Source organism: Glycine soja, chromosome 9 (genome assembly GCF_004193775.1).
Source record: "Glycine soja cultivar W05 chromosome 9, ASM419377v2, whole genome shotgun sequence".
NCBI classification, from domain to species: Eukaryota; Viridiplantae; Streptophyta; class Magnoliopsida; order Fabales; family Fabaceae; genus Glycine; species Glycine soja.
In genome coordinates this window covers 38,842,931-38,866,586 of record NC_041010.1, presented here as the reverse complement: position 1 = coordinate 38,866,586, position 23,656 = coordinate 38,842,931, and the positions used below count along the sequence as shown (strand labels likewise).

Sequence of the window (23,656 nt, the reverse complement as noted above, 5' to 3'; positions counted from 1 at the left end):
TTTGGCATAAACCTTTATCTCTTAAACTAATGATCAATATCGAAAGTGATTTAGTTCAGAGAAAAAAAGGTTCGTTGTAATGATCTTTACTTATTTTGGGTAGACTGCTTTATCTTCCTAAAATCAAACCAAACAATAAAGTTTTTTCCTCCGTTGTAATGAATTTTTAATTGATTTAACTAAAATTTAAAAAACAAAAATTTAAAAACAACCAAATTTATAATCATTTTAAAAGAAAAAAAAACACTTTAAATACTTATTTATAATGCATTTGTAATTATATTTTAAAATGAGTCATTTCATAATTTTAAAACTAAACAAAAATAACTTTACTTAATGTCTCTAAACAAGAAATCACCTTTTTTAAAAGCTAAAACAAACAGGTTAAAGGACAAGAACAACCTTACCATTTATCCATGGCTCACCCTCTGCCATTATTTATTTTTAAAGAACGGAAAATGCAGCACTTACATATTGGAAAGGAAACTATATGCTACAATAGTCAATGAACCTAAGATTCCAGCATACATTAATTACAGTCTAAACCTACATTTCATGACATGATTCCGCGGTTTTATGCCAAAAAAATAAATGTCTGAGCATTAAACCAGCTTACATAACACAACCAGCTCACCCTCAGACATTATTTTTTTAAAAGAACGGAAAATGCAGTACTTACATATTGGAAAGGAAACAATATGCTACAATAGTCAATGAACCTAAGATTTCAGCATACATTAATTACAGTCTAAACCTACATTTCATGACATGATTCCGCGGTTTTATGCCAAAAAAATAAATGTCTGAGCATTAAACCAGCTTACATAACACAACCAGCTCCCCCCTTATTCAAATACAATAAATAGGCATCGAACAAACAGCACAGTTTTTAACGAAAAATCCAAAGCTTACTTGAAGAAAACTATCTCAATAGAGCACCTTGTACATACACCTGGATCAGGAATCATAGCTTATTTGTATTGACAAATGATTGCAGGTACATTTTACAATCATCCACTGAGCAAAACAGATTATGCAGTGGATTCACCTTGCCTCCTGAACAAATCCTGTAATACCACAAGATCAGAGTTATATACTTATATTCTGCAACCTCAGCTATGTATTTCCAAGTATATACTGTACAAGAACAAACTTAAGTCAGCATAGCTTCTATCAAGAGGATGAAAAATAATATAAATATTGGTGTACTGCTAATTGACCTTTAAAATAACTTATTCTTGGGTAACGTGGTACATTTCACACAAGCCAATTACACAAAATCCCGACTTTGAATTCACACAATCATATTTATTCAAAAACCGCACACTGCAACAGCCACATGATAACAGAGATCGTGCTTGCAAATGTCACATCTGGCTCTAGCTCTACCAATTCACCACTCCATATATACTCCATCGCCTTCTCGCCATGAAAACTTGCAAAGTCCAATTTTCTTGACTCCGTAAACTTCAAATATCTGACTAAACCCCACATTACCATAGGAACACAATTTCGACTTTATGAATTTGAATTCTTATTCAGTTGTTCTTTTATACTCCTAAATTTCAACACAAGTTTCACACAGTTTAGAGTTCCTCTGTATTTCTAGTAATTCAAAAGTATTATTCTTTTGGTAGCAGCTAGCAGGCTAGGAGCAATTTGCCAAGACTGTCGATATTGATGACAAGGTTGGAAGTCAAGTGAACAAGTGTTCATACATCAAACTTACATCATCTTCCCAGAATGTAATGCACATGCATGAAACATTCAGATAACATAAAAACTTACCAATTTGGTAGCAGCAACTGTGGAGCGCTGCCTTTCCTTTTTCTCACGATTGCACTCGCCACACCAGTTGGAGAAATCTTTTTGATACCTTTTCATCTCTCTAAAGACAGAACTACAATGACATAATACAAATTCATATTAATTTAGTCAGGGAAGAAATGAACAGAGAAATAGTGACGGTTGTGACTTCTGAAACTAGTGGATAGGCCAGAGTAATTTAATATGAAGCAAACAACTCCAAAAATCATTAGACAAATTGAAGAAGCAATGAAATCAAGCAACAAGTGAAATCACCTTCTGCACCATAGAAGTAGGTTGACCCGATTACCAGATGTTGTAGCTCTAGCTCCATGGCGATGACGACCACGATGAAGGACAGCTCGTCCAAGGACATGAGAATAATCAAAGATCTCCTGCTTTCAAATAACGGACTCCATAAAAAAAGTGTACAACCACCTATGAGAAATAGCAAGAAGCAATGGTCCATAAACTTCCTTACAATAGTAAACAGACAACACTAACTAACTTCATTGGAACAAAATATGAACCCAAAATAAACAATCATTTGGATTTGCTTTCACAATTAAAAACAAATATATACCACTAAAGCTAAACAGAAACGAGAAATGCTAGGAACACACTCTTATTGGTTGAAATTTATTGAAAATCATTTTTAAAATGTGGGTCCCACAGCTTATTTAATGTTCAAGAAATTTTAACCAACGTGTTAGAAAAAGTGTGTTGGAGAGTGTGATCCTAGCACTCCTCAAAAGAAAAAACATACAATTACATATGCACCAATTCTCAGTCCTACTTGTATAACACACGACATGAAGAGCATTATTTTTTAATTCACAAGTTATTGTTGTAAGGGCTCAGGTTGTAAACTAAACCAATCCCACACTTCATAAGGATCAATATATAATCTCCCAAAAATTTTAAATTTGATTATTTTCTTCTCATGCACATATGACTGTACCTAGGGCAATAACATATTAGTATTTAGCAAGCATACATATTTCAAAATAGATAAATGGCCAGTATAGTAAAAGGTGCCCAAAGGTAACACCTAAAGCACGGAGGACAACTTGCTACTTGAGGCACAGAAGGTGTCAATGCTTCTTGCTGATTTACAGTAAACCAACATACACTTACAGTGATGAAAAAAATATATAAGCACGAAATCTTCCTAAAACCTATCTAACTTTATTATTCAATCACCATGACTTACCTCTGAATGAGTTCCAGTATTTACATGTTTCTCACATCGTATGCCCCGAAAAAACAATTCCCCTCCAGAAAATTGCTTACCCAAACAAACATTTAAGGTTACTTCTGAGTCATCCACATGGAAACCTGCAGATGCAAGACTCTTAGTTGTACAATATCAGACATATTAACATCAGAAATGCAGCTGTATTAACCAGCATATAATATGAACCCAGCACCATCAAAATATGTCACCAATAATAAAGCATTTATGGTCTCTATCCAAGCTTAGTATGAATTTGAAAATTCAAAAGAAGTATTAAGTTGTCTGAATTATTATTAACCACAAAGCTCCATAGTTATAATAATACCATGATGTAGGTTCACTTACTAAATATTATGCACATGACCTATGGAATGATAAAACAAATACAGATCCAGCAGAAGTCATACCCAAGTCAACATCTCTATCTTTACCATATTCTACAACAAAACCATGATGAGAATCCAGGGTTGACCCGCCAACTTCTGCAAAGAAGACTGTATAACAAACAATTAAGTGACTGAACATGCCTTGTAAGAATGAAAAAAATAGCTAATCATTTCTAAAGTACAAATAGATTCAGTCAAATCACCATGATATTATAATCCAGTCTTCATTTACCTCTAGATAAAGGACGGATAAAACCTTCCATAAGCTTGTCAAGCATTGTTTCAAGTCCAAAGTCATCAAGTACAGCACCAAATTTATTCATTGTATTCGGACGCATGATCCGAAATTTAGTTTCATTCACCCACTTCTCAAAATTTTCAATCTAGGGAGACCACAAATACATTTTAACATACACAAAACATAAGTATACAAACAGCCATCTGCTTACAATTTCCAATTTAAAAGATGAGATACTGCTTGTATCATAGGTAATGATAGTTAAAATGATGAAGTACCTCAGATAGCAATAACTCACAAAAGTGGGTCTGAAATATGTCAAATATAAAAATGCCTGGAGAGGGCTCAGACACTATACTTCTAATACTTTGTTCCGTATTATCATTAATTGCTCTCAGAAATGTGGGGACAAAGAATGTAGCAGGATCCACAGAGTACAACTCCCGATGTAGAGGCTGCAAAATTGTGTTCAAAAAACTGTAAGTTTCGCTATAAAAATACGAGAAAGGAGGTAGAAGAGACCAGGGAAAGAGTGCTATTGATTATCATACTTCACATCAGAAATATAAACACAATGTTTTAAGATTAATATTTCTTATTTCCTTTGAATGAATATTGAGCACCTTCCCAACAGCAGAAACACAAATGAAGGAGATTTAATTACTATTATATTTCTTTTTGCACAAATTTGGATGGATCTCAACAAGTAATAATTAACCTATGTCTAGATATTCTTTAAACTGCAGGTTCCCTAATGTGTTTCATTAAGGGAGTGGCATGACATCAGGGGCTGGGGGAAGGGGCCAAGTCTCTAGCACATGCAAAAGTGACAAGTGTTCATTAGATTATTTACGCGCTGACATTTTCTGTTTACTTTCTTGATAGAAATTTAATCCTTACACTGGAGAGAATTGCATCATATCAATGGCAAGCATATACAGCAAGAGAAAGATTAATGTTAATCTCATTATGAGGATTGAAAGTTTTAGTTTGGTTCAGGGCCTTGTTATCAATCCCAAATAGCAGCATGGAGCGGATGGCACCAAAAACATCATAGTGGGTAGCAGGAAGGCTGTCATTCCAAGGATTATAAATTCAATATACATAATTTATACTATGTACGTATAAATGAAAAATAAAAATATCAAAACTTAAAACACAATCTCATTATTAAAAGGAAAAAAAAAAAAATAGAAAGGTGGGTATTGAGTAGCAGAACAGAGGGTAAAACAAATGAATAAGAATTGCAAGCTGGACAGAGGGATGTGGACAGGGTAAAGTGTGTATGGTAGAGATTGAGTAGCAGGGATCAATGGCAACAAAAGGGTTACTGAGGCTTGCTTCGAAGTGAATAATGATTGGAAACGAACAATGGAGAATTTACAATTTTCTGATAAAAACATAAGTTGAGGAAATGACGAGACCATTATATAATTAGGGTTGGAAGAGGTGAAAAATGGGGGCAAAATGGGGCTTTACCCTTCATGAGGCAATAGTGGTGTAAACAGCATTGGATGGACACTGTACATGATTGATAACTACAGTTCAGGATGTTCTATATTTCGAGTATTGAAGATCTGCTAACATTAAAGGTTGTCTAAATTAGGAAGTTGGATTCATCATTAGATTTAGCTATTACAGTTATTATATATGCTTTTTTTATTTAAGAAATTACTTTATGAGATTACTCATTCTCTCTTAGGATGAGTGGTCTCATAAAGTAATTTCGGGCCAAAAAAGCAGCCAAGATGAACTGTAAAACACGTTAATATTCGGTTACTACTTACTACATACCTGATAATTTGCTATTATCCTCTCTCTATATTCTCTATGCTTTTGAGCCTGCCAAAATAACATAGAAACTATCATATAACTATGTAGTAAAATAACAAAAAGCCACAAGAGTGTGGTAATAATGATGATGACAAAGATTATTTTTTCAGAAGTAATCACTTATTTTTCAAAAATTCTCTCAGACAGCTGGCAAAAATATGCATTTATTTTTCAAAATAAGTTGAACCAAATATACAGTTATTAACAGAAATGGAAAATTTTCCAAAGGCACTTCAACTTCCCTGTCCATAAATATAACAAAAGGAAAGTTACTAAACCACTACAGCTTGCAAATGTTATTAAAACTTCTCATTCTCAGCATGAGTTGCTCTCTTCCTCCCCATCATCCTAACCTCAATAATATTCAGAATTTCATTTTGTTTTTCACTAACATAGAAAAGTATCTAAAACATTGATATCATCCCCAACATTGGAAATTTGGCAGGGTTTTACACTTTGTAAAGCCATGTCCAGCTCACTAACCAGACATAGATCATTTAGTGACACTATAGAAAAACTGACAACCAAAATGTCACAGAATAGCACAAATATTTTTATTCCCCCTGAAGCTTCCTGTCTCAAATTATTTCTAGCACACAAGAATTAGAATTCCAAGCCTAGGGAACCAATGATTGTTTAGAAAAAAAACATATAGAGAATTTTTATAATCATGTGATTAATAATATAAGAAAATATTTATCTGAATAGAGAGATTTATAATAATTAAGTAGTCGAATAAGGGAGCCCAAATGAATAGAATAATTTAGTCATTGTGGGCTTGGGGTCATGAAGCAGCACATTTGCTTGAGAAACCTTAAAAGACTAATGCAAAGGGTTACTTTTACTTATGTAAAGAAAAAGGCTCCATCCACAATGCTCACTAGCCTCGCGTTTCCCTTTCTCCCTTTTCACGTCTCACTGTCTCTTCCTATTTTCACTGTCTCCCTTCCATTCTTCCTCACTATTGCTCACAGTCAAGTCATTTACAGAGAGAAAACATGCATTATTAGAGTGTATTGTCTTCCTCTATCTATTTTCACTGTCTCCCTCCTGTTATCTGTTTCTTTTCTGTCTCTGCTGTTGCTCTCTTTGCGGCGGCAAACTTCCAACAAGGAAGAGCACACAGTTACAGCAAGGATATTTTTTTAAAAAAAATTTACAGGAACGCCCAGTTTATTGTGAACCATCAAGTTGCCGGTTTCCTCTTAAACCAGCTGAGTCAAACTGATTTCTACTGGGCCATTACATTTCACTGTCTCCCTCCTGTTATCTGTTTCTTTTCTCTCTCTGCTGTTGCTCTCTATGCGGTGGTGCACTTCCAACAAGGAAGTGCACACAGTTGCAGCAAGTATATGTTTTTTAAAAAAATTTTACAGAAACGCCCAGTTTATTGCAAACCATCAAGTTGCCGGTTTCCTGCTAAACCAGCTGAGTCAAACTGATTTCTACTGGGCCATTACATTTCAAATCTAACTAGCTACTCAAACCCGAGATATGTCCGGTTCCTAGTTTGACCAACAAGTCCAAGCCAGTTTTGATAACACTGTCTCTAACAAAACATACTTGCAACAGGGGTAAATGAGTCATTTTGAGTCAAATTAAATCACTGGCCTAAGAAATCATTCTACTTTTTTTTTGTTTTCCACGTATATCCTCATGTAGAAGCAATCCATGTCGAAAGGAGCTAGCCTCTTTCACTAAACCCCACACCCATTGGTAAGAAAACCATTCTACTGCTAACACAAACTATCAACATTTCTTCCCATTCATGCAACTAGGCTAACTTGACAAACAAGTTACGAAATTCACCCAACCAAAACTAAAAACGCAATCTATCACCTAATTTTCTTCCATCTTCCAAATAAACAAACATTTAAAACCGAAAAACAAGTCAAACACACAGAACAGCGATTAACAGTGAAGGAACACTTTAGGGGAAAAAATCAGAAAACACACTCTGTTGCGTTCCCCGAGGGGCAGATACTTGAGGAGAATCTCGCGCATGAAATTGGCCTTCTCGTCACGCGGCACGTTGAGCATGCTCGGAGGCAGGTACCTCTCCAGCGAGCTGAAAATGTTAGGGCTGAAATCCAATTGCATGTCCTCGTACCCGTCGGGCTTGTGCTCCTTGTTAGGGTTCAGCCGCAGCCTCAGGCTCGCCGCTGCCGCCGCCACGGCGCCGTTTCCGCCGGCGCTGCCCGAAGATGGTGCATCGCGGCGGTCGCTTCCCTGGAGCGACATTTTCGGAGTGGGGGAAGCAAACTACGCGGTGGTCATGGGGAAGAGCGAAGGGGAAATTAGGGTGTTTTCGGAGGAGAAACGAAATCGGAGTTGGAAATTAGGGTTTTGCTGTGTTGGGCGAAGAAAGTGAGAATAAAGTAAAGTGATTGGGTTTTATAAATGAATATTTTTTTTATAGTACTACAAGTTTTATAAATGAATATGTGTATTTATGACAAAAAAAAAATTAATATGTTAATGCGAATTTTATGGTTGTCTGTGTCATGCGAACAGAATCAGTTACGGTCCGAATGAAATAAAATTGGAGACAACAGACACGCAATGATTTGTTTTTTTGAAGGTGACAAGCAATGATTGTATTTTTTTTTTTTTTTGAGGTGACAAGCAATGATGTAGAATAATGAAATAAGTTTAATTATGAATTACTATATGTAATAAGTTTTTAAATTTATTTTTAATTGGTTAATATTAGAAAATATAAAAAATTACATCGATAATACACAAAAATTAAACTCAAAAATGAAATGTTGTTTTATTTACGTTGTTTATATCCATTATTATTATTATTATTATTATTATTATTATTATTCAAAACTATTAAGGTGATGTGTTTTTTTACAGGAAAGATGATGTTTGATATTAGGAATATTATACTCTTAATTAACTTACATCTCGATCGAGGTGATTTTTTTTTTTTCAATTTCAAAATTATTAAAAATTAAATTCAGTTTTAGTTTCAAACTTTAAGAAGCCGTTATAAGTTAAAAATAAATAAAATAAGTCCATTATTCTATTTTATCGCATTATGAAATAATGTAATATAAAAAGTATATTAAAATTAATTAAACATAATAATAATAATTAAAAAGTTTTGAAAAATAAAAATTGTACAACAATATTTTTTGTTAAGACTAAAAAAATTAATGACACAAAAATAACACTAATAATAAATGCTATTTAGTAAAAAATTACACATGTAAAGTAGAAAAGTACATAGGATAATATATCAAAAAGTGATAATAATAATAATTAAGTATAATATAATTACAATATTATATTAACTGCATTTCATAATCATTGAACTAATAGATCTTTGTTGTTATGTCATATTGTTTTCATTTAATTTTTTTATTTCTATTTCAACCTTAATTTTCTTTGGCATATTTTGGTAGCAAGCTAAAGTAGATAAAATGAGGTAAAGCCAAAATAGTATCGAGCCTGCAAAGTAAAAACTATATTGTTATTCGGTCATCTATATAGTCCAGAAAAACGAAGTGACAACAGACATACCCATGTTTCCAACTTCAGTTTCATTCAAACGAAATAAAAGGTAACCTGAACTTGAATCTATAAATAAGAAGAATCATATAAGAACAGTTATATATGACCTAACAGAGAACCCAAATGCAAACCCTTCCTAACATTGAACACTATAGTTAATGCTAAAAAGGATTGATGCAGGAAAAAAAAAATAAAGTGAAGAAAAAAAAAGGGTCCAACTTCAACCATATTTTTAGAGTTGCTTGCTTCTTTTCTCTGCAGCTAGTACCAGTTTAATAGTCCATAAAACCTGATACTTTCTCACCTTTCTTCCACATACTCCTCTTACCTATTTCTTTTTATTCCCAATTTCACTTTAGGATGTCATCTTTCTGAAAATGATATGATAAAAAATAAGAATTTTAAATCTTCATTTGAATGAAATTGTTTAGAAAGCTCTTATCCCCTCCCCTTTCGAAAAATTCTTCGTTTATAATCTCTAATTCATTTTAAGGACACATGCACAACCAAATTATAGATCAAATATATGAATTCAGTGCATTAGAGAAGACCAAGGTGAGAAAGATGAAAGGTACGTTGATTCTTTGACTAAAAATGCATTTCTCACATTTCAAATATCCACCCAAACCATAAGGTCAGATTTAACTCAAATCATTTTAACTAAAAATAACAATAAAAAAAAGAATGACAGCTGAGGATAGATATTGCCAATAACAATTCTTACTAAAACTTTTCTCTTCATGCCCACCATCAATAAAAACATCAAGATGGTAACTTATTCTACCAATTATTATTAACAGAAAAATAGGCTAATGTCAAGACAATCCAAAAGCTATAGAAGGTCCATAGTAGAAAAGAAAAACCATAGAGTACCAATTCATTGAAATAGAGAGTACGTTGGTTTTCCAAAGAAGTACCCTAAACCCAATGTAGCACACTCATATTTACACAAACCTACCTATGTTCAGGCTAAAACAAATAAGTGGGAGGCGACAACATCTAAGTGGTACATACACAACATTGGGTGAAAACATAATAAAAGGAAAGACCCACAAGTAAAAGAGAGAGGAAGTCATGGGCAACGCGGCAAAATGGCAACACGCAAGAGTACTAGTGGAGAACTAGGTCGAAAACGCCAGAGAGAGACCACAATTTTTTTTCTTTCTGTTTAAAATTCACCTCCCAAATTCTAAAACCTATTTTTATTATTTTGTAAATATGGTAAAAAGTGTTTTAAAAATTAGTAAAACATAAACTCACAATACATTTACCTGAACAAATTTTGGGTTAAAAATAGCATTTCGAAACTGAAAAAAGGTAACTCAAAGTCACTTTGAACGGACCTTAGTTTTTTTTTTTTAAATGAGATTTTTAGGAATAAGAATTTTAAGAAAAAAAATATAATATTTATTTGGTTATTATTTAACTTTCTTGATAATAATATTACGATAAAGTTTTTTTGAGAAAATTTTATTCTCACTTATTCATAAACTAACATTTTTGAAATTTTTTTATGATTGAATAGTATTTCTCTATTACCAAATTCTTATGTCATTAAAAACACTAGTTTCGAGTTAGGGCAAGGTGTTTTCAACACACTTTGTTGCCAACAAAACTCCTGGCACAGAAGAAATTGAACTTAATTGAGTGAATACAAATTGTTATAAATCTTTTAGTATTTATTTTCGATTCGATAAAAAAAAGTCTCTTAAAAGGAAGTAAAGTGATAACCAGTTAAAAATTACTTTTATTATTATATCATTCCCAAGGATGGATGTCAAATTTCATTCCATCTATTAGAAGAACAAATTAATAGCACAATGGCATGGATCATTACGATGATAATAATGCAAAGGATCATTGTAATTTAAGGAAAATCTAGTGACACAAAAAACAAATATAGTAACAAAAGGAGAGAAATGCTATAGAGCCCGAAACATAGAGGTGGGATAATCCTCCAACCTGTTAAAAGTTGACACCTGTCAATTATTTTTACTTTAAAATATTTATTTAATTTGATAGTTTAAGTTTTCATTTGTTTTCAAAAGTACCTCTGCTCACACATGGCCACACACCCCTTAAGACCCACGTCCACGAGGGCTTTATGATGCTCTAGCGGTGGAACATGATGGGCTCTAAGGCATTGAAGTTGTTGCCGGTACGGAACAAGAAGGCATGCATGCGGAGAACAACTTAGAGATCGAAGAAGACGGAGCAAAGACAGAAGATGAATGGGAGTGATGATGTGGTGTTTATGGGGCTTCTAGTCTCAGTCATGTGTTGTCTTAGCAACAACACAACCTTAATTTGTTATTGCATGAAAATCAACTTTTGTGGTTGAGATTCGTGTCCCAAAACATAACCCCTATACAATTTGATGGTGAGAGAGTGTCCTTGGATAGTGAGTTTAAGAAGAGATGGCATGGAAAGCAAGTTTTTTTCGGTGGACTCCGGGTAGGTGTGTTGGTGAGAGAAAAAAAAAGGGAAGTTTGAAAAGAGTTTTTTATATTAGATTAAATTAAATGAATATTTTATAATGAAATCAGTTGACACTTGTCAAACTTTGAGTGGGACGGACGATTAATTGGCTTATGCGTTTCGGGGACTTTAACATTTCTCTAACAAGGAATGTTGTATATGTCTATCAAATTCGTTACCTAAACAAATGTCCCCTATTAATGGTGCGCCAAAATATAACTCAACCTATAACCATCGTGATTGATGCATGAACGAAATATGACAGCTTAAAACACAACATACATAGTCCTAAGAAGTTTAGGGATAAAAGAGAATGCATTAGGATTTATACTAGTTCAACATCTATGTCGCACTTGACATTTTCTAATATGTCAAAGTATTACAAATCAACAAGGGAAAATTGTGAATGAGTCTAATGAGTTTATTCAAGGTATGGTTTCTATTAAAGAAAATAAAATAACTATATTGTTTGGTTTCGGAATCATCATTTCTTTCATATCCCATGATTGTGTGAAAAATCTAGCCCCGCCTATTTTTCAAAAAGACTAAAGTCTTTGTTCTTGCATATTATATATTAGGCTTAAATGCATCTTTTGCCACTCATCATTCACATATTAATAAATTTTGCCATCAAATTATGAATTTTACACTGCCCAACTTTAAAAAAGTGCAAATAACCTATATATTAGTATCAGAGAGTTTACAATACTCATACACCTTACTCAATCAATTGAGTTAAACTCTCTTAAAATATATATTAATATGAGAAAATAGGTTATATATCAACCTTGTAAAATGTAAATCAATTTTGTATTGACATTTAAGTAAAATCTAGAAACTGCAATATATGATTATATTATTACAGTAACTATAAAAGTCATATCCATAGTTTAAAAACCTGGTCTGATCAACCGGGTCAAACGGGTTCAATCGGGACTTGGTGACATAACCAGACCATTTTGGTTATTGGATCGACCATGCTTTTGGGCTAAGATGACTCGAGCGGTTTGGGATAAACCTGGCTATCTGGACTAATTTTTAAAACTCGTTTCGCGTAAAAAAATACAAAAAAAAAATGCTCCAAAAAAACATGGAACTTGTGTAATTGTGTTATTGAATTATTATTTGTGAAGTTATGTTATTAACTTTAATACTTCAATTGTTATTTTAAATTTTGAAGTATGAATGAACTTTTCTTAATCAAATAATGTTAGTTATATATTTATATATAATAAATACATATATAATTTTAAATTTTTTAATATACACCAAGTCAAACCGAGTCAATTACTGACCCACCAGTTGGGCCACTAACTCATTACCTCAACCGGTTCACAAACCAGGCTAAGTTTCATAACTATGGTCATATCAACAATGATTTTTTATTGATTAATATTGTAAAGTGTAAAAAGAAGAGTTGTTAAACTCAAACTTAAAAATCAAAATTACACATCAATGAGATCTCCTACTGGAGTAAAGCATGTGAGTTGTATCATGCATTTGATTTCTGTCTCTGATCCTTAGACTAGTTAATTGAGTAGGATGTAATCATACCAATACTAATTCACTAGATTTAATAAGAATTTTACCGTTAAATATATTTGACTTAAAATAATTTCATGATGCGTTATCTTTTAAAAGTTTATCATAAAGCATAAATAATGATAAAACAAGTTAAAATCTTGTATTGATTTGTGAGAACAATCATCACTCTTAAAAATAGTCAAACATTACTAGTGTTGCCATACATAATTAATTGTCTCGAAAATAATTACCTACTAAGAAGAGTACAAACCAACAAGTTTTGTAAAATATATGATGAAGTGTATAATAGGATGTATCGTTGAGATGTGGACTTTCAGGTTTGTAAAAAAGAAAAATCAAAATTACAGATATATAACTTATAACTAAAAATTCAAATTAAACCATTTTTTCTTCTTATAATTAAAGGAGAGAAGGTGGAACAATAATACACCAGAGAGAGTACTTGATTTCTAGGGTTTGAAGCACTTCCCCAAGTCGTGGCTGGAAAACAAGGGAAGAAAAATGAGCGAAAGCACAGAGACCCAGAAGCGCCAAGCTGCTGATTCAGAGAGCAAGGAGAATGCTGTTGCTTCCAAGAAACCAAAGGTCGAATCTTGTGGAACGGGTACCGATGGTAATGCCGTAAAGAAACCATCTTTCCTCATTGAAGCTGATGCAGCTGAAGATAAGGGCGCCAGGCACACCATGGAGGATGCGTCCGTCATGCTTCTTGACGCAAGTTTAGATTACCCTGGAAATTTGAGGTTCTTTTTTTGTTTATAATGATTTAGTTTTTATTATTGCTAAAGTTTCTTATTTTTTGAAAAAAAAGCAAAAAATTGATGTGAGCTGCCATGTGTTTATCAAATTTATTGTATCATACTGTCAACGACTTTTTGCAATGTTCATGTTTTTAGGATTAGGATTTGACATTGTCACTTCAAAAGTTAGTGGCTTATTTAAAATTGAAAAAGATACTAAGTTATGTCAATTGAGTAACCGAGTGAATTTTAGCAATTTCAGGATTTGCAATATATCTTAGTAGTGTGCAATTCATGAGTGAAAGACACGTGAATGTGCAAGCATGTATGCACAAACAATAAAAAAAAAAAACTCTAGATGCATTAAAATTATAATTGAAGAAGACAGCAAAGCCCTTGCTGAAGTTATTTCTAACGTTTTAGCTTTTCATGTCCTCATGCAAGAATCGCTCTTCATTTAGTGGAGGTGTGTGGTTCTGGACTTATGATGTACTTATTCTCTTGGTAACTCTGGCTGCTTGGTTTTCAGATGTGCACACTTTGCTATTTATGATGGACATGGAGGCCGGTTAGCTGCAGAATATGCTCAAAAGCATTTGCATCGGAATGTTCTTTCAGCAGGATTACCACGTGAGTTGGTGTGTTTACTTGGTCTAATTTCATGTATACTTGATCAATTAGGCTCTTAAGGCTGTGGCAAACTGAAAAATCTATTGCTTGATTTTGGTTGTTCTCTGTTTACCTGTTAGTTCATAATAAGAACCAATTAAGGACAACTGTGCAGCCATTCTTAACTGAAGTAGTATGGTTTGGAACACAGATTTAGTTATCTCTTGGTTGGTTGAGGCACCAGGAAATAAGACATAAATGTATATGATGGAGAATTGAGAACATAGTTATCAATCTCAGATAATGGTGTGAAGTGGGTAGGATATTGTAGGTTCTGAATTTTGTCTGTTAGACAAATTAGTCTAAAGATCCCCACAATTAAGTTGATGCAATGAGTCTCAATAAACTAATAAGGAAAAAAATAGCCCAATTTACAGATGAAGCAGATGATGACCTGATCATTTGAAAAATCAAATGTTTGAAATTAATTCTTGTGTCCTTCTCTGGGGATATTTGTTTAAAAATGTGAACAATTTTCTTTATGATCTTTTTTCATCTATCTCTCTTACTATCTTATAAATTTCGCTCCTCTTCTTTCCTTTCTGTGTATATTTCAGTTTGATGCAAAGGAAGCTAGACGAGCTATTTTGAATGGTAAGCATTCAGTTTACAATTTCACTATTGCTTCCCCATTTTTGTAAGTTGCTATGTTGGATCTTCATGGAATTTTTCTATTCTATTTTTCTTTTTGGTCATAATAAGTTTTCATTTGATATTTTTATTCTGATTTAGGTTTCCTTAAAACTGATGAGTCTCTTCTTCAAGAAAGTGCTGAAGGTGCAGTTTCAAATTCAATGCTTTAAATTTGTTGATATGCTGTTATACAAATGTTAAACCTAGTGTAAACTTCGTTTATATAAGTGGATAAATGAAGTGTTTATTTCCATTTTAAAATTTACTGGTTTCAAGTCCTTCTAATTTCTTTTTTTGTGCTTTGGCAACAATGTACCGCACAATGTGCTTAAGGTCATTTGCACTCTTTATTCTGATTTTAGCATTGCAGTCTCAATTCCTGTACTAATAATAATTATGAGAGATATTTTGATGTTATTTATATCTTGCTGACTTTTAATTACTGTTTCCAGGGGGATGGCAGGATGGTGCTACAGCTGTATGTGTTTGGGTATTGGGACAAAGAGTAAGTTTCCTGTTATTTATTTTCCTTTTACCGTATTAGTAGTTTACACTGCTGCTTTCTGATGCTAACTGCAGATAAACTTCATAGGTAGTATAATTATGGGTATTTTGTTGAGCAATCTTGCAACAAAATTGGGAAAGTCAATGTGCTGTTCCCTATTGATATTGTATTCTTTTGATGAATTCAGCTCTTGGTTTGTTTCAGTGTTTTTCAAGTTAGTCGTAACTTGTTTTGGCCTTTCCTGTTTGATGAGTATTTGTTAGGTTGTGGTTGCAAATTTAGGAGATGCCAAGGCAGTATTAGCTCGGTCAACTGATGGATCCCAAAACCACCCAGATGGTGTCCAGACACAGCTGAAGGCCATTGTTTTGACTAGAGAACACAAACCTATCTTCCCACTGGAGCGTGCACGCATTGAGAAGGTATGAAACTCCTCAATAATGATTTGATTAGATCACCAGAATTATTTGATAATACTTAATTCATGCAGTTGGCAAATAAGACCCTGACTTCCATCTGTAATACATCAAAGTTACCATTACCACCTCTTTTTACAGAGCTTTGCTGCTGCATTAAAATGGAGCATTTTGAGATTGAGCACCTGTATTATGATTTGTTGCGTGAATCATCGTTTTTTGTTGCCAACAGATTGAGTGCATGTTTGGTTGGGATTATTTATGGGAAAAGAATCACTTTTTTTTCTAAAGCTCTTTCAATATGAAAAAAAGTGAATTTATTTCTTCAAAATAAACTAATCCAAACATGGCTCAAATTACTCAGGACCTACAAGGACCAGTTTTAACTAGTAAGGTGCCAAGTTCAGGCTAGCTTTAAAATGAATTATTAAACAGCCCAACCTTGATGTACTGTTGATAATTATCTTGAATAGCCCCGGTTTATTTATATTGCTTGTTAGGGATTGTGCTTTGAAGAACTATCAGAATTGGTGGAAGTATTCATTCTTTGTGATTCATTTTAGTTTAGAATCAGTGATTGGAGAGTGAACTTATCTCCACAGATACGTGATTCATTTTCTAACATGATATTTTCTACTTACAGGCAGGTGGTTTTGTGTGCCCAGATGGACGATTACTAGCACGTCTAGAAATTTCTAGGGCTTTTGGAGATCGCCAATTCAAAAAGGTTTGCCTGATTCAAGGCTACTCGTTATTTTTGTTAGTTATCCAAAGATAATTTCTTTATAGCATCAACTAGACCTGAAAAAGAGCATTTATGGGCCCAAAAATGTTTGTAATCTTGAGGAATAATTCTGTTTGCAGGTGGGTGTTGTTGCAACCCCAGATATATATAATTTTGAAGTTAATAATACAGAGCATTTCATCATTCTTGGCTGTGATGGTTTGTGGGGGGTATGTCTCTTGTATCCATAAACATTGCTTTACTCGTTTTTGCTGGTTTGAATTTACTTTACTGTTTTGAGATGAACATGGCGTTTTGGTTATGTGTCAGGTATTTGGTCCCAGTGATGCTGTTGATTTTGTTCAGAAGTTATTGAATGTAAGAGCTTGTTACATCTTTTTCTATCTTGCAACCCGAACAAAGAAGAATACAATTGTTAAAAACCAAAATTGAATAATGAGAGGTAGAAAGGAAAAGAATGAATCTATTATTGCTGAATGAAATCTGAACAGAAAAAGGAGACAAATCTTTCAAGGGTTTCCCTTTTTACAAAGTGTGACTGTGTGAGCCCTTTTTACAATCGAGCTAGCTACCTGCATAATTCACAAAGCTAAAAAACTCCAAGGCCACACCCTTCTATCTCTCATATTAAGGCTAAACTTATGTCTCCTTCCAACAACTAACCAGCTAATTGTTCTAACTATTGATACTCTACTGTAATTAACTTGCAACTAACATCATTGGTATTTGGGAATCTCTTAACAGCATTTTCACCTCTGTTGAATTATTCTAGTGCATTTTTGGTTCCATTTAAATGCATTGCTTTAGTCAATTTAATGTTACTAAAAAGGTGTTTTTGTTTTGCAATTTACATCTGTGTCCCTACAATAGGGGTGATGTAAGGTGGTACTTGTAGTGACTGGTTAAACTTTTACCACTGGACTTGATTTGATTGATGACTTGTCAACTGCCGCACTTATAATTTGCAATATTTATACCTGAAGTTATTATTATTCTTGCTAAAAAGTTGTTAAAAATGTCGATAAAATTATCACAAGTAAAGGAGTACGAATCAAGAACTATTGCAATCGGCATAATATCTTAATATAATTTTCCAATTTCCATTCAATGAAGGGTTTACAACTATTGACATCCTATGGACTTCTTATTTAGTGAAACACAAAATAGGCTCACCTTCTTTTCTGGATTTTCTTTTCTTTTCTTATGTTTATTTTTTCATTTACTGAGGATGCTGTCTTCCTTACATGAGAAATTGAATTGAAACTTTGTAGGAGGGGCTACCTGTTGCCACAGTGAGCCGTCGTCTTGTAAGGGAGGCTGTTCGTGAGCGTCGCTGTAAAGATAACTGCTCTGCCATTATCATTGTATTCAAGCACAATTAATCCCTGAGGCACCATCTCCATGTGTGTGTAATACCAGGTGGGGTACCAATAGAGATGTGATTTGTTTTCAGTTTCTGCTTTCAAAAGCAATGTAAAATATGTGCATTACTTCTCACTGCAAACTAAATGGTGGCACTAAACGCATACCAACTAGTCTTTTACTCTTATAAAACTGATTGTTGTTGTTAACTTTTTGTAATACATGTTGAAGTGTAGTGAAGATCAACTTGCTTTACAAGGCATCTAAATTTGAACTCCGAAAGGAGATATTGACAATTTCTGAGAAATTTCAGGCCATTACACCTGAAGCTCTGCTACCCCACATGTTCATTCGACTTGAATATATTGTGGGTTAATAAAATTAAAACAAACTCTTGAAATGAAAAAAGTAAACAAAGTCCTTAAATACAAGTTCTTATGTGATTAATGATGGATCAACAACCTAGTTAAGAATGCAGTCTCAACTTTTCGTGATAGAGACAAAATTAACATATGCCAATCACCATCGAATTATTATTTTATTTTAAAAATGAGTAGGACAAACATTTAATTTAATAACAAATCGAGTAAGCTGTGATTTGGACACAGCATGTGGCCATATATGGTTTTCTAAACTGAAATTTGATTCCGATTAGCACTAGCAGTTATGTCAGTCACTTGTTTCTTTTTCTTCAAGTTAGTGTCTAATTAAAATGAAATTCTTAGAACATTCAAGTAATTGTTGCAAGTAGTTTCTAATTTGAATATAAAATTTTAATGTAAGTGCTTGTGCTTGTGGCCCTACCAATCCTCTTCACCACTGTTGTGCAGAAAGACACGATACAATTTGAATGTTGAAAAGTAAAAACTGATGGTCTATGCCTTCTATTCAAGCAGTAGATTAATGCAACAAGATGAAAAACAACGGGCTAAATTTGAGTAGGACAAGACTCATCCACGGTGAAATTGATTTTAAAAGATTGACATTTTTTTAATCAGTAGGTATTTAAGACTTCTTATTTGACATTTAGCTAATCTTATTTTCATCGGATAAACTCATTTTGAAGTACAGTGATATCTCTAGTTATGATTCTATGTCCAAACTGGAGATCAAACCGTAGACCTTGATTAAAGGATCCAAATGTGGAAGCACTTGTATTAAATTTCGGTAAAAGATTGAAATTTTGGTAGAGATAGATGTAGCCAATCATAACGCAATACTATATTAAAGTATGCAATCAAAACAAATGATGAGGTTTGCTACCAACGAACCGCATATTAATAAGTGATTTTATACTTTTATTAAACAAATCTTGTTGCCTCTCTCCTATGCGGTGCAGCTGATACATAATGTATCATCCACAAGTAGCCTCTCAATCCCGAATATTCTCCCACTTCTCCAATTACATGTTTGTTTTCATTTTCTTTTCTTGCTTGACATTTGTATGAACCAATCCAACCTTAGGTTCATGAATAAGTACATCGAGTCAATAATGTTCCTCTCATGATCTAGTTGATGCAATGATTAAGATATTATTTTTTATTCAAGGGAGTACCAACCACTGAAGAACTCTGAGAAAGCTCACTGAAAGGTCTTAAAAAGAAAAAGAAAGGGTTGGAGTACCTCTTAAGGATTGAACCCACACATTTTCTTTCATGTCTCACAACACTGAATTATCTCAAGGCTAACTAAGCTATTTGTCTAGGATGAATATAATGCATAGCTTCATTCTTTTTTTTATGCGTAGAAATAAAAAATAAGTATCAGGATTCATAATTTCATTCTTTAGAAAACCGCATTACATCTGATAAAGACTTAATAAAAAACATCAATTCATGGAAAAAATTGCCTCAACAAAGAAGACCAAAAGAAAAACTCAGTAGTAATTTATGCCAATTTTCAGTGCAATATGGTAAGTTTAATCATAAAATATGCCTAGTTGTAAACAGTAGCACATGCATCTTTGATTCATATTTTCATTATTCCCCTCATTTAAAAGCATTCAAAAGAATCATTGAGTCTGGAGCAGCCAATCATCATCGTTATCATGGTTGATATGTGGCTTCAAATTTTATGTAAGAAAAATAATCAAATCCCGGTTGGATTAGATTTATGAGAATAATAAAATAAAAGGTTAAATTATATTTATTTTAAGTTTTAGCCTCTATACTTGAAAATGGTTAGTTTTTGTCTCTATATATGCATAAAAGTTAAGTTTTGGTCCTTAACACTGACATCAGAACAACTATAAAACTTTTTGGCAGTGATAAACTGCTATAAAAAACTGGACTAAAATGCATGATTTTCTTATATGGGAATTAAAAGTTAAAATGAGGACAACTATATGAACTAAATGAATAGATTAACATAAAAAAATGCAATGGTTAATCTCTAAAAAAGATAGAGAGTTGGGGACAGCGTACTAATAAACATAGTATGAAAAAGGGATGGAGGCAACATGTTCATTCAAATGATAGAGGTTGGTTACTCTCTATCTACCAGAGTAACGTGATGCACCTTGACTCTGTCTCACTAAATTATTCAATTCATAGTCAACGAGAGCAAACTAAATTGTATTATATCCAAGATTTTGTAGTGCATGAATAACTTAGCGTGTATTTTAAACGTTTACATATCTTAGTAGCAGCTATTCCGATACATCAAACAACATAACTAACTACTGATGTTAACAATAACAAGGGCTATATAATTTAATATTTCTTCAACATTTTTCTCTCTATATAAGCACCTTTCACTCTTATAGCCCCTCACCAACAAGTTAAACAAGAATGGCTAGTGTTGTGACAAAGAAAGTGAAGCTTCTTGTGGCATTGCTTACCCTGCAGTTGTGCTTTGCAGGATATCACATCGTGTCTAGACTTGCACTAAATATTGGTGTCAGCCAAGTCGTTTACCCAGTTTACCGAAATTTGATTGCCGTGCTTTTGTTGAGCCCATTTGCTTATGTGTTAGAGAAGTGAGTTTCCAGATGAAGCTTGTTTTCACTTTTCACTTTTCCTAACAAAATCTTTCTGTTATTTCCTTTGAATTTGTTTTCCTTAAAGCTATACATATTTTTAGTTTAATTTCTATGCATGGTCTCGATCAATTAGAAATCATGCTAGGCATGAGTTTTGAGGTAGTTATTGTAAAAGTTAATGAACTTACCTTACATAGTGATTTCTAATTAGTTGATAGTATGAAAACCCTTAATAGTGTCAATGCATATATTATTTACTCATAATTTTAACATGGAGCAATGTCAATATCTTTATAATCAGGAATCAAAGACCACCCCTCACTTTATCTTTACTGGCTCAGTTCTTCCTACTTGCATTGCTGGGGTAAGAATGTATAGAAGTTGCTGATTTCCATACTAACATTTCCTTCCTATGAGTTCTAATATTTTCTTCTTTCCAAAATTTTCATTGGCAATGTAGGATCACTGCAAACCAAGGGTTTTACTTGTTGGGATTATACTATGCTTCTCCAACTTTTGCTTCTGCCTTGCAAAACTCGGTTCCTGCGATCACTTTTGTCTTGGCCTTAGCTTTAAGGTAACCTCATCTCCTTGTAACATTCTTTATTATTTTATGATTTAATCTTGTTAAGACTTGATAAGTTCATTTGATTTGTACCAGGCTTGAGGAAGTCAACATCAGAAGGAGACATGGATTGGCAAAAGTTCTAGGAACCATTGCCAGTGTGGGGGGTGCCTCAGTAATAACTCTTTACAAAGGTCCTCCTCTTCTTCACCTGCAGATGGACCAAATACAAGGAGACACTTTAGAAGTAGATCAGTCAACAAAAGTGCAAAATTGGACTTGGGGTTGCATATACTTGCTTGGACATTGTCTATCATGGGCTGGCTGGATAGTTTTTCAGGTTTTGTCAATAATCATGACATAAGCAGATTATATAAACTGAAATTTCAGAATTCAGATAACCATTATGTTGCTTCATACTTAACATAAACGTATCCATACAAATATATTATAGTATAATTGGCAGGGTTTCTGACCAGACACATGTTTGTGAAAATTACTTGTTTAATATCACCAATTTTATGACGTGAATGGTAAAGTAAAAATTTGGTGCAGGCTCCAGTGGTGAAGAAGTATCCAGCAAAACTAACCCTCACCTCTTTTACATGCTTCTTTGGATTGATCCAATTCTTGATCATAGCAGCCTTTGCAGAAAATGACTTGGAAAATTGGAAGATACAATCACTAGAGGAGCTTTTTATCATTCTATATGCTGTAATATTCGCTACTTAATTCTCAAATAACATTAAATTTGATTTACGCGACACATCTAGTCCCTAGTGTTGGAAATTAATTCAATTCACTATTGCATGATGATAATTGCAGGGAATTATAGCATCTGGTGTTGTCATATCTCTCCAAACATGGTGTATTCAAAAGGGTGGTCCTGTGTTTGTTGCTGTCTTCCAGCCAGTGCAAACTATTCTAGTTGCTGTCATGGCAGCCCTAATTCTTGGTGATCAGCTATACCCTGGAGGGTACGCGCCAAATTTGCTAATCATTTGTGGAATATTTTCTCTATCAATTTTACATTTATAAATGAAGTTGGCTGAAGTACAGAAATTTCCTAATTGAGTTACTAAATTTTTATTGCAGGCTTATTGGTGCAGTTCTCATTGTGCTTGGTCTATACTTGGTCCTTTGGGGCAAAACCAATGAAAAAAAAGTGACTGAGCCATCACTAACAAACCCCTTGCTTAAGGCAGAAGAAGAGAATAAAGAAACTGTTGCAGTTCCAAAAGACATACCATGACATGACATGTCCATCTGTTGACTGAGACAAACTATCTAGTTCTGGTTTTAAGTATTTGAACAACCAGTTAACCACTGATATATGGTCCTGGTTAGCAGTATTTCAAGTGTGTAAGATAACCAAAGTTATTATTATTAATGTGTTTGGATATAGTTATTAGAGTCAGAGTGCTCAAGGTTAAGTTGGATTGAGGAATAAAGCCTGCCGGTGCTTTTTGTTTTGTCAGAGAAGCTAATTCATTGACATTTGCTTACAATTAGGTCAAATATGTTGGCTATGTGAGCATATGTGTCATGTCAATGATACAAGCAAGACCCTATGAGCTGTACATTAGATTGACTATACATGAATACTATGGATATTGACAAGTTTTCACTTTTCGGTACTAGTCTTCAGATATATTAAAAAGAACCTTGAGAAATTATGCTTATTTATCTTGGTTAGCTATTAATAACCAGAGTTCTCCATATCAACTAACTCAGGATAAGAAGTTAACAAAAAATACTAAATTTTTCCTTAAAGGTTTAATGAACATCTATATCCCACAAAGAGATTCTTCAACTTGCTGGTAATGCCACTATATATCTGCTGAAGATTTGACAATTGGTATGATTGTATGAAGCAGGATCCTTTGCGGTTCAAGAAAGAACTGATGATGATACAATTACTAATCTAATGGTTGGACTTGGCACTCATGAAACTATGTATTCCTTCAATATTTTTATTATATTTAAAAAGAAAATA

General features: G+C 33.5%; 3 protein-coding genes across 5 annotated transcripts; 2 read left to right on the top strand and 1 right to left on the bottom strand.

Moving 5' to 3' along the window:
• Positions 1–646: 646 nt before the first annotated feature.
• On the bottom strand, positions 647–7,899 carry LOC114368797 (uncharacterized PKHD-type hydroxylase At1g22950-like). 2 transcript variants are annotated; one of them, XM_028326054.1, is made up of 9 exons: positions 7,457–7,896; positions 5,462–5,509; positions 3,946–4,122; positions 3,662–3,812; positions 3,451–3,537; positions 3,020–3,144; positions 2,083–2,201; positions 1,789–1,900; positions 647–1,067 (listed from the first exon to the last, which is right to left on the bottom strand). In XM_028326054.1, the coding sequence occupies exons 1-9, from the start codon at positions 7,739–7,741 to the stop codon at positions 1,032–1,034; spliced, it is 1,140 nt and encodes a 379-aa protein (XP_028181855.1). In that variant the 5' UTR covers positions 7,742–7,896; the 3' UTR covers positions 647–1,031. The 2 variants fall into 2 exon arrangements, 1 of the variants encoding a protein (XP_028181855.1); XR_003657420.1 differs by lacking the exon at positions 647–1,067 and having other exon boundaries at positions 1,883–1,900; positions 2,083–2,244; positions 7,457–7,899.
• A 5,541-nt stretch (positions 7,900–13,440) lies between these two features.
• LOC114425634 (probable protein phosphatase 2C 67) lies at positions 13,441–18,422 on the top strand. 2 transcript variants are annotated; one of them, XM_028392572.1, is made up of 10 exons: positions 13,441–13,788; positions 14,315–14,423; positions 15,012–15,048; positions 15,187–15,231; positions 15,540–15,592; positions 15,856–16,014; positions 16,652–16,735; positions 16,873–16,962; positions 17,063–17,110; positions 18,025–18,422. In XM_028392572.1, the coding sequence occupies exons 1-10, from the start codon at positions 13,547–13,549 to the stop codon at positions 18,133–18,135; spliced, it is 978 nt and encodes a 325-aa protein (XP_028248373.1). In that variant the 5' UTR covers positions 13,441–13,546; the 3' UTR covers positions 18,136–18,422. The 2 variants fall into 2 exon arrangements, with proteins under 2 accessions (XP_028248373.1, XP_028248374.1); XM_028392573.1 differs by having other exon boundaries at positions 13,652–13,788; positions 14,315–14,415.
• A 2,442-nt stretch (positions 18,423–20,864) lies between these two features.
• LOC114367471 (WAT1-related protein At3g18200-like) lies at positions 20,865–23,293 on the top strand. Its single transcript, XM_028324659.1, has 7 exons — positions 20,865–21,092; positions 21,397–21,459; positions 21,556–21,672; positions 21,757–22,000; positions 22,216–22,374; positions 22,486–22,637; positions 22,756–23,293. The coding sequence occupies exons 1-7, from the start codon at positions 20,905–20,907 to the stop codon at positions 22,910–22,912; spliced, it is 1,080 nt and encodes a 359-aa protein (XP_028180460.1). The 5' UTR covers positions 20,865–20,904; the 3' UTR covers positions 22,913–23,293.
• The last annotated feature ends 363 nt before the right edge of the window (positions 23,294–23,656 follow it).